The sequence below is a fragment of the Acanthochromis polyacanthus genome, chromosome 15, assembly GCF_021347895.1.
Source record: "Acanthochromis polyacanthus isolate Apoly-LR-REF ecotype Palm Island chromosome 15, KAUST_Apoly_ChrSc, whole genome shotgun sequence".
In the NCBI taxonomy this organism is placed as follows: Eukaryota; Metazoa; Chordata; class Actinopteri; family Pomacentridae; genus Acanthochromis; species Acanthochromis polyacanthus.
Window position 1 is genome coordinate 11,465,636 of NC_067127.1, and position 19,151 is coordinate 11,484,786.

The 19,151-nt window shown below is 38.7% G+C and overlaps 1 protein-coding gene across 1 annotated transcript; it reads right to left on the reverse strand.

The window, feature by feature from the left end:
- Positions 1 to 1,840: 1,840 nt before the first annotated feature.
- On the reverse strand, positions 1,841 to 12,528 carry LOC110953155 (rho GTPase-activating protein 19-like). Its single transcript, XM_022197014.2, has 11 exons — positions 11,793 to 12,528; positions 11,228 to 11,481; positions 8,837 to 8,917; positions 8,076 to 8,285; positions 7,718 to 7,944; positions 7,517 to 7,603; positions 5,079 to 5,144; positions 4,388 to 4,609; positions 4,201 to 4,296; positions 3,717 to 3,830; positions 1,841 to 3,230 (listed from the first exon to the last, which is right to left on the reverse strand). The coding sequence occupies exons 1-11, from the start codon at positions 11,969 to 11,971 to the stop codon at positions 3,225 to 3,227; spliced, it is 1,542 nt and encodes a 513-aa protein (XP_022052706.2). The 5' UTR covers positions 11,972 to 12,528; the 3' UTR covers positions 1,841 to 3,224.
- Positions 12,529 to 19,151: the final 6,623 nt, after the last annotated feature.

Here is a 19,151-nt window from a genome sequence, read left to right on the forward strand (position 1 = left end):
CATTAACATCAGCAAATCGCACAGACCTGTAAGAGCCCCATTCACTTTAACTGACAAAAGCACAGAGAAAAAAGGCAGAAAAAGTAGAAATGTTTGAGTCTGTCTGCTGTGTTGCTTGACCAGCTTGAAATATGTACATATGCATATGTGTGAGCATGCAGGTGTACACACACAATACACACCTCAGGAAAAAAAAAAAAGAAGCAGCTCCATCTGTCCCCGTAAAAATGTCAGTGCAGTGTAGATCTTTCCCTATGAATGGCTAATTAAAGAGGAGACAGTGGTGTTTAGTGGTAATCGGGGGTGCTGGTAACATCCCTCCGCTCTCACAGAGTCGTGATAGGAATGCACACAAATACACAACGGGAATTATTCTGCTGCTCTCAAAGCCGTGGGAGGACACGGCAGCAATTACAATTGTCTGGCAGAGGAGAGTTTGCAAAACATAAGACCTCGGCTGCAATTGACTCAAAGAAGGAACTGCAATTAATGCGGAATAGTATCCAATTTAAAAATTCACAGCACTCTTGAAGCCTGTGGAGTTTAATAAATATTTTCCTACAGCTCGTACCCAAGTTAGAGAAAAAAAAATCATCAAGACGTAGCTGGCAGCTGCTCCTGGCTGAATAGAGGAATGCATCTCTTAGCTCCTGTGACTCAAAAAAACTGAAATGTGCTTGATAATGAAATAGCAAGAAACCAAATTTAGTATCCAGAAAATTGCACAGCATGCCTGAATTATTTGTATTTCACATTCAAAGAGTTGTGCCTTGGAGAAAACTGTCCAAAGATAGTGGAAAAATTCCAACGCCATGCCAGAGTTTACTAAAGTGTTCTAACTTTAAATTGTGCTTTCCATTTAACGCAAATTATCTGGTGCTGGTATTTTATATAGACGGAATTGGCTTCCTCCAAAAGACATTTTAGTGCATATACATTTAAAGCAACATCCCATCCACACACAAACCCACAAACATATATGTTTGTGGGTTTGTGTGCCCAGCAGATAATGTGAAGTTGATTACAGTAGGACCGACTCATTTTAGTCATCATGCTCACTCTGGAGTAGGATTACTAAATAAAAGCCCTCTGTTTTAGCTGTAAAACAATACTCTTCCTATCATGGAAGCTGTCTGTTGTATATTTACGGAACATGAGAAAAAGCAGACCCATTCTCACAGATGTTTACAACATATACTTACAATACCAAGCATGCATTGACATGGACACCATAATGACACACTGAGACATTCCTGCTATTGTGGAAAGCCGTCTTCACTCTTACTATCCAACCTCTCACCCTCCAACTCTGTAGAATATGATCAGTTTTTGCAAAACATTCATAGAAAACAGCATTCCCTCCCTCTCCTCACAGTTCTGTTTCTTTTTAGGAGCCTCCTGGGTGTTTTATTTTACTGGAATTGGTCATAAGTGTAAAGCAGATTTAAAATTTGGTTAAATGTGCACAACAGGCACAACTGAGGAAACTTGACATCAGTTTGTTGACTGTTACAGCGGCCAATACATTTGAGATTTGTTATAGTTCTTCGTAATTTATTAAATACTGTGTGCTGTATATATGGTGCCACACAGGATAGTTAAAAAGCAGATTTTTCACACACAGTCTAAACAATTGTCTCTTATGGATTGGCTCAAATGCTGCACTCATACATTCTGTTACTGTACAGCAGGTTCTGTAGCGCACTGATTATTTTCAACTAAAGAGCATCACCTTGTGGCTGCAAATAAAACAGCCCAACAAAGCTTCAGATGTAGCGCACACTGACATTTATATATATATATTATATATATATATAAAAAAACCTGAACAACTGTGGAATGCAGCTTGATGAGTTTTAATTACAGTGAGTTGCACAGCTTCACAGTAGCACCAATATAATTGGTTTACATGGTCAGAAAAGGTAACCATACAGCAATTACTCACATTATAGGTAAATTGTAAAAGCTTCGCAGAATGTTACTGAAAGAGTAAGACAACAACGTGGTTTAAAAAAGTGGCATTAGCTAAAACTCTCCCATAAACATCTGGAGTAACAGTCGCAATAGAATGCAAAAAGATTCATCTTTGTTTGCATTCAACCACCTATTAAAATTCGAGTTAAAAAAAAATCTTGCACAATAACTGTAAAGATACAAATACACAAAAAGCTATTAAACTGTATACAATGTTGCATAAGAGTTAAAACGTCGCCTGAGAAAAACTAAAATATAATAATTCAAGAAAACAACAATATAATTGAAATAGCAGTAGTTAAAGGCATCACAGCATCACACCTAATGTCTGGGCTAAAGAGGAAACAAAGGCAAAAATATTCATATAAAGTTCACAAGCTGGTGCTCTGGCCTTTCATTCAGCATCTCTCTTCCTCCATTCTTCACTTTCTTTGTATTTATTCCCTTATTTTAGTGGATTAATTCTTTGGAGAAATTTCAGCATACGCGGGAAGGTAAAAATAATTATGTTAAATAAAACTTCAGCTGCACAGTAACTTAAGATATATTCACTTTAAGGCACATCTGTTAATTCCTCCCCTCCGTCTGCACTGACTAATCTAAACTTACCACAGCTTATGAGCAAATTTAGTATTTAAATAGAAAAACCTGCATATCACACTTTGTCACTACATCCGATGCACTAGATTCAGGGCTTCAATGCCAATAAAACATCCAGAAGACAAATGAAAAATAAATAGAATTAGTTTTGCAAATTAACTAAATGCATTTCAATGAATGATAAAGCTAAATATCCCAAAATGCACTGATGCAAATGCATGCTTCTTGCATAGTAAAGAGCATCACCAGTGAACAAGAAATAAAGAGGGAGCTCTTGACAAATATGTATGAAAATTGGCTGACTGAAATGACCTAAAACAAAGTATGTCCACACTCTAAGTGTTGTCTATTCACTCCATTTGTCTCTTACCTTTAGAAAAATGCACTAGACTACAAAGTCTTTCTGTGGATTTCTTTGGTTGTCCGAATAACCTCTCTCACACCGACAAAAAATATAGAAAACAAAATAAACAAAGTGAAAAACAGATGATTTTAACATTGTGTAAATAAAAAAGAAAGATAAAGCAACAACTGTACAGTGCATTACACTGTTTGGTTTCTTTGGAAGTCCAACGGTGATCCTTTTACACAAAAGTCAAACTGGTGCTTCCCAATCCCAAGTTGTGTGGAGCACATTCTTTCAAAGACAACTAATCCTGGAGAAGACAAGAGAGAGGGAGAAAAAAAAGGATTAGGCAATGTTCAGTCCCTTCAGTCGAGCACAGGCATCAGGCATCATTAGCAATGTAAGCAGTGTGAAGGCAGACTTGCCTGTGGTGAACCGCAGACAGATGGCTGAAGTGCCAGAAAGTGTAGCATTTTATTTGCTTTTGGTTTAATAAAAGAATCACTACTTGAGTGTTTTGCCATGCATGTACATCATCACCATCAGGGCATATTATAGACAACTGTTCCATTTTTAAAAGATTTTCATTCGGCCCAAAGCCATTTCCTGTCATACCAGAAGTACCCAAAGCAACAACCCATCTTCCTGACATAGTTGTAATCCACAGGCACACTGCAGTAGTTGACATTTTCCAGTAGCAAAGATTTGACTGCTCATATGTAAAGCAAGGTACAGGATGTCATTCTAGGACTCGCGTCAAAAAAAATGATTGAATTCATTGTGACATAATACTCACAACTCCACAGGTGGCAATTTCTCTTCCCTGCCCATCATCTGAGCAGCTAGTTGGAGGATTCTGATGTCTGCTGTTTTCTTTCTCTGTACATATTTGGCTTCCCAGCACCTTCCTCTGTTACATAAACAAGAAGACATCACTGGGAGGAAGAAATGATTTTTGATGTTTGAGCTGTATTAAAGACAACCCCAAAATGTTTCAATGTAGACATCACATAAACATTCTTCTTTGACATTTTAATGAATGTTCACACAAGAATCTTAGTATTTTCAAGCATACTTGTCTTACATGCGCTTCAACCGTTATAGTCCTATTAATCAAAACATTGGTATACAACACCCCTAGTAATATAGGAGCTATAAGCATATCATTAATTCACTGCCTTTGTCTGTGTGACGCATTCATCATATATAACAAATGGAAAACACTTCGCCACACATTAAAGCAAAGTGATACATAGGACATCCACGGCATATTAACAAACCTTAATGATTCCACCCAAAGAGCGTGAACGCCAATGTTTCCTGCTGAATGGTGACCGAGAGTCAGCTGAAGGCGTCAGGGCAGGCTGCTTTTCAAACTACATACAGAAACACACCAGATTACGTGTGCTGGTTATACAAGCAGCTGGTGTGTGTGATTTTCTCCTCAGAATGGGTGCGCTAAGCTACCTGTCTGATGAGTTTCTTCTTTTTGGCCGACTCCGGCATGTTGTTGACCTGCTGGTACAGCTCTCTGAGAGCAGATTCAGTATAGCTCTGAGAGTCAGATGAACTGATGGAGCAGGTGTTGCTGGCTTCACTTGTGACTGTTCTCATGGAGGGAGAGGAGGAGGAAGCTGTCACGGCACCTATCGGTCCGTCTTTGATCCCAGAATACAGACTCAGGTCATCCTAGACAGGCCCAGACATATTCAGTGGGATATTTGAAATTCTGTTACCTCACTGAAACAAAATGATTTTCCAGGGATGTGGCCACAATAAAAATGTCTACAGGTGAGGGACACAGTGCACAAACATGTAAACAACATAGCTTGAAATATTAATGCATTATCATTATTCATTTCAATTAATTTTTGTTTATATAGTGGCAATTGCAACTCAAATTGCCACAACCCACATGCCTGAACCCCCAGAGCAAGGCCTAAGGCGACAGTGGCAAGAAAAACTCCCTTTTAATGGGAAGAGGTTAAAAATTCTTTTCCAGACATCAAGAAACTAAAAGTAACCAGCCACTGATGTTACTGAATTCCAAAGTTAACAAAGAGTTTACTGTGGAAGCAATAAAAACTCGTGGAAAAATGTAATACAGTGCTCAGTGTGAATTTTGCTAGAAAGAGAAGACAAAGAACAAAATACTTACATTTGACTGAAGAGTTTTTGATCCTGTGAAGTATAAGCGGGCATATTCTTTGATATACACAGGTGCCTTGAATAAAAGTAAATGAGTACATTAAATCCTCCGATGAAAACAACAGTGCAGAATTAATCTTGGGTATCATAAATAAATGCCTAGAAATTCAGCCATATATGTATTTAATCAGGAAATTCACAAGGCTATTCTCACCATAAAGCATAGTGTAGTAAAACAAATGTTTCACTTTAAAGAGGATGTGTGCACAATATAGAGACTGGTAACAAGATAAAAGGAAAACATGAATTCTGCTCCCCCAAAATGAGGTGATACAGTGGCTTAGTATGCTGCGAGGGCAATTTTGCTGGTATGGTTTAGGTCCAATTGTCACAGTAAATCAATAAAAAAAGCTGTTCCGAGCACTCACTTTTATCCTGTAATGAAACATTTCTGACAATGCAGCATCCATAAGGCACGAGGAGTCGCTAAATGGTTGGATAAGTATGATGTGAATCATTTGCTGGTGCTTTCACAGGCACTAGATCTTAACCCGATTAAACAGCTAAAGGGAGATTTTGGACCATGAATTCACCATCCTCAGAAACTATTGTAAGAATGGTGTTCCATCCCTCCAACTGAGTTTCAGAAACTTGAAAAATCAATGCCAAGGAGTAGAGGAACTCTTCCTGCAGCACATGGTAGCATAACACCTTTCTAAGACACTATGCAGTATTCAAATAGGTACATTTCATGCTCTCTGTTTGCATACAGTCCTTTTTTATATAGAATACTGAATACTACATTACTGTGGCAGGTTTTAGCTTTAAATTGAGTACATATTCAATATACAGTCCTCTATTTTCTGTATTGAAAGTAGAGGACTGAAAGAACTGTATGCAAGATATAATATAATAAGGATACTGTGGGAACAAAAGAAATAGCTTACTACCCACAGTACACCACCTAACCTGTTAAACATGATGGAAGTTCTGTTGTGTTTTGGGCATGTATGGCTGCCAAAGGAACTGGCACAATGGCCATAACAATTTCACTCCTTACTGAAACAACAGGCTGAATGCAGAGGCATACAGGAGCATTTTGCATACACACATTCACCCACATACATCGAAACTCATTAAACATTTCACCATTCAGCACGGGTATGATCCTAAACATACGGCCAAAGCAGCCAAACAGCTTTTCAGGGTGAACAGGTGGAATATTTTCATCTGGCCAAGGTAATTACCTCATCTAAATTGATTAAGCTGCATTCTATGCTTTGAAGGCCACTCTTGAAGGCAGAGAGACCCCAACAAGAGCTGAGGATGGCTACAGTATGAGCCTGTGAACAATGATCATCTGTCCAATAACTTCTAAAAACCTTACACTGCGTGTTTAAAAAGATGAATTTCTTTCTGTATTGACACAAACCTACTTAAACGAAAATTATGAACTAGCACTTTCATTTATTTTCAGTTATACATTTCAAACTGGATGTACTGAAGCAATGAGCCTGAAGAACTGAGAGTGCAATTGTCCCAGTACAAATGGTCTGGACTGCCTGTGAGGCATAAAAGGCTGCAGACTACAGGACATTTAAATAGCCCTTATTTTTCTTTCACATTCAGACTGTGTGCTTTTTCTCCTGGCAACAACACCCTTTGTCATAAAAAGGCTCATTCAGTAAAGAGAAAGCTCTTTTTAAAATAACAAAGGAACAATCGCTATCACATGATTGCGATGTACTGCCTTAATACAATAGCATCTAATTTCTAAGACAAGGGTATGCTTTGATCACTGTCATTATCAGTTGGTCAGAGGTTCATCCTACAGCAAGATAATGACCCAAAGCACAAGTCCAAGCTATGCCAGAACTACCTTAGGAAAAAAGCACAAGGTGGTAAGCTTGAAAACATGGAGTGGAGAGTGGAGCTGGTTTGGGATGAACTGGACAGAAGATTGAAAGCAAAGCAACCTATAAGAACCACACATTTATGGGAACTTCTGCAACAGAGTTCTTGGAAAGAACTTTCTGAAAAATATTTGATTTCCATTGTAGAAAGAATGCCACGAGTGTGTTCAGCTGTTATATCTGCCAAAGGTGGCTACTTTGACGATTCAAAAGTGTAGAACACATTTTGGTTTCTAAATTGATTTTTTAACTACATTTGTTTATTTGTTCTATGCTTTCATTTCAGAGTACAATGCGACTTTAACATGCATCATTTCTAATCAAAAAACTGGAAAAATTGGGGTGTTCTAAAACCTTTGACCGGTAGTGTAACTTTACACCTCATGTTGCTGTTCCTATCAGACAGAGAAAAGCAACAATATCTCACATATCTGAAATACTTGTTGCTTTGCATAAAATGTGTTTACAGCTTGAAAAACTAAGTTACACACAATTAGTGATTGACTTCAGAGAAGCTGACTGTGAAGCTGCTTACCTTGAACAGTTTTTGTGAATGCCTGATAAGGAATGCTATGCCATTATTCAGTTTCTCTAGGTTTTCCTGAAGATCACTTGCCATTACCTACAATAGAAAAAACAATAAAGCTAAAGAAGTTCAAGAATTGAAGAAAAATGCCATTGTCTACTCAACCCCAAACATGGAGGAGGTAGTTGTAAGGTGAACCAAAGCCCTTACATTTTTGGGCCAGATGATGTGTGGAGCAAACATCGTGGCTAAATTGATAGCAGACATCTTGTTGATGTGCTGATTGCGGGCAGTGTGGTACAGTAAGTCCAGCAGCAGCTTCAGCAAACTGCGGTTGGCTGGCGGAAGCAGCATAAAAAGCAGCTGGAATGCCTCAATCTGTCGCTCCTTATCTGGCACATTTGTTTTATCCCCTTTATCGTCGAAGCGAGTCAACTCTGTACACAGTAGATAAGAGAATTATTACAACAGAGCAAAGACTCCCTACGATTTCTTTTCTTGATAATACATCGATGTGAACATTGTATCTTAAGGCATGATAGCAATCTGTGCATGAGTCAGCCATCACCTCCAATCTTCAGGTGAGCATGATAATGTCTGTGCGTGAGCAGAGGCTCTGGCAGCTCTCCCAGGTAGGCTTTGAGCAACGTCGCTGCATCATTGGGGTGGAAGTCGCCTGTCTCTAGATCTATCTCTGCTCCAGTGTTCAGCATCTCCCTCAGGGCCGCCTGCCTTAAGCTGTGGCCTGGCACACGGAACAGCCCCTCTACATGAAGGTCTGATAGGTGGGAGAAAAAGATGGAGTGCGACAGCCACAAGAGGAGGGGAGGGGGGGAAGGGATGTGGTGTGTAGGCAGTAGACACAGAGTGAAGAAGACACAGGGAGGCAAAGACTCAGAAGTGAGGCAAGAGATGGAGTGAATGAAATGGAAGGAGGGAGGCGGCAGGAGCAAAGTGCTTTTAGATAAATTATTGACTTCAGCATTTGCTCCCTGTGTCCACTTTCAGTGAATGACATCATTTCTTTCTAGAAATAAACCATGACCTCATGCTAATTCATTGCTCTCCAACAAAGTTAAAGAACAAGTAGCAAGCATGCCCTAATGCGTGACAAATCTGATTCTTACAAACTGGAAAGATACAGGCTAATAGAAATATGTTAAGAGATAAATAAACCAAGTGCTTGAGAGCTTTTGTCTGAAAAAAAATATTACTATGGTAAAGGATTTGCTTCCTTCTTCAGCTCCCTAATACCAATACATGAGGTCATGAAATCCCAAAGTGCTTTGAATAAACGTGTCCTTCACATGTCAGAGAGTCAATACTCACTTTTACTCAGGTATTCAATGAGCTGATAGATCTGGGCTATTCCTTCTTCAGTTAACGGTGCACCAAAAACTACTCCTTTGTCTGAAAGGGATCAAACAGCACAGAAAGACCAACATTAATCTTTATGGGAACAGTCTGATTTTTTCCCTGATTACATTGTTGAAACAAAGTTTGGACACACCTTCTCATACAATGGTTTATATTTATTTGAAATTATTTTCTGCATTGTACTGAAGATAGATTTCAAAACTATGAAAGAACACACATGGAATTATGTAGTAAACAAAAACACAAACCAAAAATAAATAAAAATAAACTTCGATTGTGCTGTGCAGAGATAGGGTTAGTACACAGTGGATAGCCCTATTTAACTATTGTTATAATCCATGCTAAGGCAAGAACCTCTCAGTTCAGTAAAGGAAAACAACAGTTCATCATTACTTTAGGACATGAAGGTGAGTTGATCTGGAAAATTTCAAGAACTTTCAAATTTATTCTCAAGTGCAGTCACAACAACCATGAAACACTATGATAAAATTTACTATCATGAGTATAGGAAGGAAGATAAAGAGTTACCTCTGCTGCAGAGGATGAGTTCATTACAGTCACCAGCCTCAGAAACCACAAATTAACAGCACATCAAATTAACAGCACCTCAAATTAGAGCCCATGGAAATTTTTCACAGAATTCAACAAGCAGACAAATCTCAACATGAACTGTTCAGAAGAGATTGCATGAATCAGGACTTCATGGTGGAATTGCTGCAAAGAAGCCACTACTGAGGATGAACAACAAGAAAAAGAGAATTGTTTGGGCCAAGAAACACAAGGAATGGACATTACACCAGTGGAAATCTGTGCTTTGGTCTGATTAGTCTAAATTTAGGAATTTTGCTTCCAACCGGCGTCTTTGTGAGACCCAGAGAATTGAGCGGATGTTTTCTGCACATTTGGTTCCCACCTTGAAGCATGGAGGAGGAGGTGTGATGGTTTGGGGGTGCTTTGCAGGCACACTGAACAACATTCGCTACCACAGCAGATGCCATCCCATCTGGTTTGTGATTGCTGAGACCATCATTTTATGTGTTATTATTGTTACATATTTATTTGTTTTTCAACAAGACAATGACCCCAAACACACCTCCAGGTTGTGTAAGGGCTAACTGACCAAGAAGGAGAGTGATGGAGTGCTGCGTCAGATGACTTGGCCTCCACAGTCACCGGACCAAAACCAAGACTGTTGGAAAACAGTGTGCAAAGCTGTCATCAAATTAAAAGGGTGGTACTTTGAAGAATCTAAAATATAACACATATTCTAGTTTGTTTAACACTTTTTTGTTTACAATATAATTCCATATGTGTTCTTAGTTTTGTCGTATTAGAATCTTCTTATAATTAATGATATACAACAACTGAAGGCCACATTACCAAGGCAAGAAAATGTTGAAAATTAAATTAAAAATAATTAAAACAGGCAGTATTTAAATAGTTTATGTGGGGGCTGAATCGACATTGTTGTACTCATTAATTAATCGATTAGATCCATCCATCCATTCTCTGTACACCGCTTTATCCTCACTAGGGTCGCGGGAGGTGCTGGAGCCTATCCCAGCTGACTCAAGTGAAGGCAGGGGACACTCTGGACAGGTCGCCAGTCTGTTGCAGGGCTACATATACAGACAAACAATCACACTCACATTCACACCTACGGGCAATTTAGAGTAACCAATTAACCTCTATATTTTTGGACTGTGGGAGGAAGCCGGAGTGCCCGGAGAAAACCCACGCATGCCCAGGTAGAACATGCAAACTCCATGTAGAGAGACCCCGGGCTCAGGCCGGGACTCAAACCAGGGATCTTCTTGCTGCAAGGCGAAAGTGCTAACCACTACGTCACTGTGCAGCCCCGATTAGATGTTCAGGAAAACTAATGGACAACTACTGTAAGAATAAACTGCCATTTTTCATACAAAAAAAGAATAAAAACAAAGGCAAGCATCTTTCTGCTTGTCACCTTTGAGAATTTGATGCGACTCTCAGTCACATGAAACTAAATATCACATCTTTAGACTGTCTACCAGGTAGAACGGGCAATCAAATGGTGTCAAGTTTGGGCTTTGGAATTTGTGATTTGAAGTTCATGTATTTTCTGTGATTCTATATTATGCTTCATTTCATTTTGATTACCAATCTAATCGTTTCAGCTCTAGTGGAGATAAACGCATTGAAAGTCTGCCACTCTTGGTACAGTACTGGAGAACTATAAACTGTCTGTGGATAAACAACGTCTTTCCATGTTATTCCCCCCTTACTTATGCAAAAGCAAATAGTTAGATCGATACAGTTTCTGTTGCAACACTTGTGCAAAAATAATGGATCTGTTAGTCTAACCTTTCCGTTTGAGGAAGTTGAGGGACCGCAGGAAGCCACTGGAGGATGGCAGTCTCGGCTCCGACTCTCCCGTGAGCTGCGCAAACTCATCTCCAGGAAGATCTATGAGTCGAGTGATATTGCTCAGTATCAAATCCGCGAAGGCCTGTGGATGTTCATGTCGCAACCTCTCCACGTAGAAGTCCGGGTTAAAGATCACCGGCTGGTCTGCGTTTGGCTTTTCCTGACTGATAAACGCACTGCATTTTGTCCACCTGTTGAGGAAAAACACAGACGCATCTGAAAACTCAGTGAAACAGTAAATACTCGAAATTTACCAACAACTTAACAGTTAAATCAGCAGGGGTGGTATGTATCAGTAAATGTCAGATGAACGATAGGTAATGTTGGCATAAACTGTTGCTAGGTTAAATTAGCTGCGTTGGCTGGCGCTAACAAGTATGATAACAAGATTCAGTTGTGGAGAACGATATTGTACAACCACTAATTATCTCAGAAGCGTAAAAATGTGTGCTGTAGCGTTGTGGGCTTTACGTTGACAGCATAACAAATTAATAGTCGGTACCTTCTGTCCAATTTGTGAAAGCTTTGGGGATTCTTTTCAGTCGCCATCTTCGTTTTGAATCTTCCGCTATTTTGCTCGTAGTCCCGCCCACTGGACTGTGATTGGCCCAAATATACAGACGTCACGGTGGTTGAATCGTGTTTACATTCTTCACCAGCTGCTCCAAACAAGTCGACCATGCCTCACAACTGCTACTGTGGGAGAAATGTAATCACTTGTGTAACCATTGAGGCCATTTGAACTACGAGTTTGCTTATACTGAACAGGCATGCAGAACAATATATAAACACACGTGCTAAAATGTAATGACATAACATAATCATAAGTGCTTTATTTATTGGGGAAGAAGTCCTTCTATTCTATTCTATTCTATTCTGTTTTGTTATGTTATGTTCTGTTCTAAAGCAGAGAAAAGTAAAGCCATCATGTACTTTCTCTCACGGGGTAAATGAAAAAGGTCAGAGCTGTGGGACTTCGGAAGCGAGCTGTCAGAGAAAGCTTGAAAAAGATTGCTTTTGTAATCTCTGCCACATTAGTGAACTGACTTGCACCACAATGTACAATGCTGCAAATGACGTAAGCATGGCATTCACTTCCTGACATGAGTGCAGACTTAAGGGCTCATCATGCAACATGATAAAAAAAAACGTCTTTTGTGTTATTACAGCTTTTTGTGTTCTCCACATACTGTACATGTGGATTGAAAGTCGACAGCTCTGCTTATTTTCTTCTCCTCAAGTGTGATGGAATAAATTATAATAATTCAGTGTGTAGTAATTAACAAAAATAGCCCATAACACTTACTGATGAAAAAAAGCGTACATCTACTTTTACTTATTTTTAAAGTTTTGTCGTTTTTTTAAAACCTTTTTTCCATTTCGGGCAGCAAGCTATGATACTGCAGATTACTTTGTCATTGTATTCCTCAGTTACAGTGTAATTATCATCATTTGCAGAACTGTAAATACATTTCTCAAAACAATTCATAAAACAGAAACACACAATGGATTACACGAAAAACCTAATTTGTAAAGTGTTTAGTTTTTTATGCAGCCTATTTCTCAGGTTTTGATGCCAATGATTAAAGATGTAGAAAGTTGTACTTTTATTTGTGTGACATAGCCTGATTTACTTTCAGCAATATACACTACAAGAGACTGGACAGCATCCACATTTCCATTTTTGTAGGATTTTGCTGACAATGTCAATGTGATATAGAAAAGACAAAGGAAAAAAAACAAACTAAATCACATTTTTCTGAAGAATCTCTCTGCACTGAATTGCAAGGGAAGATAGCCACTGTTATGTGGATGAGATCTGTACCCCAACAGAAAGAAGCCAGGAGGTATATGAAGACTAATTGTCTCTATACAGTCCTGTACGTACAGTTCCGCCTATATGTGCATTTTAGTTTTTTTCATAATGCCATGAACTACTGCCTACATGTTCTCCGTGCTGAGGCTGTTCCTCAGTATAATACATTTTGATTAACATGAAACAAGCAATCTGTGATATAAGAAACACACAGTTTTCTAAAATCATTTGTACCACAGTGGGGAATATTTTTTTACGAAAAGCACAGTTGACAGGATCATGTGGAGGAAGTATGCCATTTTTAATCTGAGAAATGTATTAGCTGATGTGACATGATAGATACGAGACGTTATGTGCTCTTACATGTAAGCACCAGCAGAACCACGGCAGCATTAATATTCATTTGGTGATTCTGTCCACTTTAATGAATTATGCTAAATGAACTGGCAATTCTGTCTTTCATTGCTTTTGGACATGCAGATTTAGGTGATGTATCTTTCATAATGCATTATTCATGCAAATCTAATTCACATTACAAGATAATTTAATCGTTTGGAAATATAAAAAATTATCAGTGCACACTGAAACCCCAAGAGTCCTTGTCCATTTTGTGTCATCCTAATTAATCTCTGCCTGTGTGCTTTTCAACCTCTGTGCCGGTTGATTTGTACTGCTGTATTTACACAAAAGACATTGTAATTGGTTAGTGATGGTGCTGATCACCTGGCAACTGCTAAAAATATTATGCAGATACATTATAAACGGAACTTCCTGAACTCTCTTGAGACAGGTCCACACAAAGGTAATTGCCCGATGCAATGAGGTGTGGTGATTATTTGTGCTGGGATATGAAAAATGATCGTGATGACTATAGTGACATTTCAGTGCTGTCCATCATGTGTTAATCGGTTCTACAGGTAAAGGTTAAAGAGTGAGCACACATTTAAATAAAACTGCCTGATGACTGACTGACTGACAGACAGATACTAATGTACTGGGATATATTGTTCTGCAGGCTATCTTGATATATTTACAGTAAGTTGATAGACTTGTTCTCAGTCAAGTCATCCTGCTGTTAGTTGTCAAGACAGCACAGAGAATACTCCACTCCTGCCCAAATCCAGATATCTGACAAAATGAAATAATTATATTCACAGTGATGTAGAATGCAAGACAGTATTTAACAAGTGAATAAAATAAAATACATAATTGTGATTATCACTGTCAGCAAGTAACGCGCATACAACTCATTCAGGTGGCTAGACTTTTTTTTTATTTTGAGCATGCTGTCCATCCTCCTTCAAAGTGAAAAATGTCTAACACACCTTAATAATAATAATCTTGAACGACAAATATTTCAAACAGTGTAATAATAGCATAGCGACGCACATCTTAATGATTTCTCTAGAAATTTTGGAAATGCAGAATTACGCTTAAAATAAAAAATACTGGCATCTGACATGAAAACACGTCACAATAATTTACCCTCAACAGCAGTTACTGTATAAAACTTTTTTTGTAGATAGACAAAACACTCTCTACAAGAACAGTATGATCACATGACAGTATATTACAGGTACAGCCCACACATTTCTAGATACAATAAACATATTTACAATATTTGCAAAAAAAGGGGAAAAAAGCACACAACATCAGACTCATAAAAAATTACATGAACAACAGAACATGAAAGAAGAGATAGTTTGTAATAGCATGAAAGAAAAAGCCATAAAATACAACATGCTTGCTATTGCAAGAGGGGCTTTTACATCTCTCCAACTGTACAATTTTGTCCATTTCTTTTCCATATAAATTACTATTGATGCTCTTTCTAGGTGTTGTGCTTGCATATTCCCTAGAACCTCTCTGTCTCCACCAAGACCTGCTGCCACACTTCTAGTAGCAGTGAAGTCTGAGCTTGCCTAAAGTTCTCCAGCACGCCCTGCGAAATGTGTGGGAGGAAATACAGAAAAAACAAAGGGTCCAGAGCACCGCTGATATACCACAACAGGAGTGACAAATATGACTTGAGGATTGTGTAGACAGAAAGGACAGCGTCAGACCATACGAGTATGTACACCTGCATCAGTGATGAAGCAATGTCTGGAAAGTTGCAAACAAAAAAAGCCACCATAACCGCACCTGGAAAACAAAACACAGAAGATGTTAGAATGCAATTAAATAATGAAAGCATTTGAGATACAGCATGGTGCCTTGCTTTCTTAAACAACAACTCACACTAAATCAGTTTACTTTTACTATTCTTGTGATTCGCCAAGAAAAGTAGACCAAAGCTAAAGTATTGCATCCAGTTTCCATCCATTCATTTTCTATGGCTATTTTACCAATAGCATGACAACTCATAATTAAAGACTTTGCAGGCTCTACGGAATAGTTCATAGCTTACAGCATCACACACATGAAGGGCCACACCTTTCTGGATTAACTGGGCCCTTAAACTGACATAGGATTTACAATGCCACCACCAAGAGACATCATGTTTTAAAATTTTCTGTGGCTTACCCATGAGTTTCTGCATATAAATAACTGATTTCTGTATTACAATCATTAAAACTGTGGTTATAATTAATATATGCTTTTTGGTATTCTACTGATTGTTTTACAAATACAGTGATTTTCAGATTCAGTTTTCAAAAATGTATTTTGTAATTTGCCTTGGACTAACAGACAGAATACCTGAACCCAAAAATATGAATTGTCACTCACAAAATCCCTCAGTCAGGAACTGACATAGCTATTTTGAAGGTAAAAATAAGTTTAACATCAAAGATTGACATGCACTCAAATGCTGGATGAGATTCAGCCATCCTAAACCTGTTGCTTTTCAGACCAAATTGTGCCTGTATAATAAATCAGGATAAGTGGACTAATGTGTCGCACACAGATAGCACTGTAATTATATTAATCTATCAAACACCACGCTTCAATTAAGTAGAAAGCCGACAGGTTTCATAACACCTAATTAAAATCGGACATGCACACTGTGAACAACCTGCTACACTGCCAGTACAGCCAGAACATTTCTAAATCAACACAGCAGTAGTGCATACAGGAATAATTTATGAAAAGGTATATTGGATAATGAATGCGCACACTCACCTTCCAAAGAGAAAAATAAAGCAGAATGAAGGCCAACAGATCTTTCCTTGCCTCAACGAATCCCTTACTCCTTCTGCAACTCTCGCTCATTCACCGTCTCCATCTCCGTCTCTCGCCATAAGCACACTCCCTCTCACAACATATGGTCCTAACAGAATAGGAACTCCTGAATGGCTCAAAACACCTGTATGATCATGAAAAATAGTCTGAGCAGGAAATGTGATTAATGAAATGAGGCATTGCCAACAATTTCACTTGATATAAAAAATGTGAGCAAGTGTGAAATTCAATTTCAAATGCACTTATAAGATATCATCCCATCCACAATCATAAATCAACAACTGAATAATGAATCAGTCCAAAAAGTGGTTCTGATCAATTAGTAACTCAATCACATAGTATAGAAAACATGAGCACGCTATTGTCAGCACTGACTTGGTAGGAGATTTGCATCAGTCATCAAAATCAACAATCAATCATGAATAGAAAAAATACCAAAGCTGTATCTTGGTCAAGGACACTGAGGCATTTGGAGACAGGGGGATTGAACCAACAACCTCGTGATTAGTAAACAACCCTCTCTGAGCCACAGCCTCCATGCTACAAAATCTATTAGATTTATAGCAATGTTTATAAAATTTTGAGAATCTAAACAAACCACATCTAAAAATAAAAAAAGGCTAAAAAAAACTAACTGAAGTCTGATAATAATATGAAAAAAACAAATGGAACCACAGGGAGCTTGAACCACAATCTCCTCCGTATTCAAACTTTGTCACACTTAATCTGCAAATTGCATGATTAATATGATCATGAAAATACTGAAACACTTAATTATATGAATGATAAGTAATCTCAGATGGACACTGTCTCATCCAGCACGTTTCTGGAAACACCAACTTTCTTAGGCACCTTCCGCCAGGAGGTTATGTAATCATCGGAGTTTGTTTGTCTGTTTGTCTGTTAACAGCATAACTCAAAAAGTCATCAACGGATTTTCACCAAATTTTTACAGAATGTCCGGAAGAGCAAAAGTAACAATCAATTAGATTTTGGAGGTGATCCGGATCACCGTCTGGATCCAGAGGCCATCTCTCAATTGTACAGAGTCCTTCAAAAAAAATCCTGGATCCAGACGGTGATCCAGATCACCTCAATACAATATAACATACAATACATACAAGTCCACTAAAGGTCAGTATATTCATTTTATGTGAATCAGACAAATTAAACAAAAAAAAACATCCTCCATAATGCCTTTAAAGGTTCAGCAGAGGGTTTGTGGCAGACTCTGAAGTGACCTGGGAGAAGGTTCTGTAGTCTGATACAACAAAAAAAGAACTTTCTGTACATGACACTAAATGCTATATGACACCAAACACTGCATATCACCATAAACACATTGTACAGATTAAACATAATGGCTACAAAGTCATAATTAGCAAGCTATAGAGACACTGGAATATAGATTTTGTTGCTTTTGCAGTGTCCCACTGACTGTCACCTTGTTTCCAGTCTTTATGGTAAGTTAACTAGCTGCTTAGTAGTCGTGTGTTTACAGACATGATAGCGGTGAAAGAATAGAAGACTACTTCCCAATATGCCACACTATTTTGTAAACCGCATTTCAATGTAGCGTTAAAGTACGGCGGCCCGCGGGCGGGCCGTTTTTTTATCGGTATACGCTTTTTTTTAAATAGAAGGACACTGCAAACACGATTATACAAACACTATACACACATAGAAAGCTGAGATTCTCATGAATCCGCCGGTATAAACCACTTTCAGATGTGATTACCACAGCGGGTAATATAAACACATTTATCCAACAAACAACAAGTCAAGTAAACGTGCACAGCTCACCTGTCGACGCAGTTTGGACGCTCGTTTCTGGTCATAAAAGAAGATAATCCACAAAAACCGGCCAGAACCCAAGCTTAGCCATCCAGAGGAAACAATCCAGTATAATACTTTGGCCAAAACATGTCTCGAAATAGGTAAAAAATCCAGAAAACGATCGGCTCCGTGCGCGTGCACGCGGCGCGTGGTGGCGCTGTGCGTTTCATATTCACTGCATCTTTCTATTATAACTTTATCATACACGGTCCTATTTTCTTTGTTCGCGATTCAAAATGGATACTGGAGGCTTCTCGACCGCTTCAAACCGGACTTCAACCAATCAGGTGACTCGTTTCCGCCTACTTCGGCGATTTAGCCAACCATGGCCGAGTCTGACAGATATCGATTACATCACTTGATTGACTTGTTTCTCAGCAAATCACGCCGGAGGAAACGTTAGATTGACAGGCCTGGTAGCCAATGAGCTTGCTGAATGGCTTGCCTATAAATCCCGCCTCTGCCAGCGGCTTTATATGATATTTCATTCGTGAGCTCCGGGGTCCACCTGCTGTTTCTCTGTATTCCTCTCAATCTGTGTGTGTGATCGACACTGAAGCCTATCTGAAGTGATTTTTTGAGTTCTTTATGAGTTTTTGGAATGAAAATGAAGTGGAAAATGAAGTGAAAAGGAATTTATACCATTCTGTAGAGAGTGTGCACAGTGTATAAAGAGTGTATCCAACATTGACAGGGGCGGAGCATATCAGTACAAATACATGTGTGAAACACTCATTTCTTGTAGTATTGCTCTGAAATTTTGACCTGAACTATGTAAGACCCCAGGCTTTTGCAATATTGTGTTTTCAAGCTGTTGCAGTGCTGCCACACTGATTTTCAGGTGTTTTATTAGGGAAAAAATGTAGGCGAGAAAAAAAATTCATCCTAATTCAGTGTGTTCCAACATACATAACTCTGTGCCAGTAGCACCTAGAGTAATTCTGACTGCACTGGGTGAAAATTCAGGTTGTCAGCTTTCAAATGAGACCCCAACCATGCATGTACTCCAAACAGTTCAAGAACAGCATT

Excerpts from the sequence above, each read along its gene's own strand:
- LOC110953155 (XM_022197014.2), bottom strand. The coding sequence starts at position 11,971 with ATGGTCGACTTGTTTGGAGCAGCTGGTGAAGAATGTAAACACGATTCA. Across the intron at positions 5,145-7,516 it reads ATTCACAAAAACTGTTCAAG|GCACCTGTGTATATCAAAGA; the intron begins GTAAGCAGCTTC and ends CTTTTATTCAAG. Across the intron at positions 3,831-4,200 it reads CTTTGGGTGGAATCATTAAG|AGGAAGGTGCTGGGAAGCCA; the intron begins GTTTGTTAATAT and ends TTTATGTAACAG.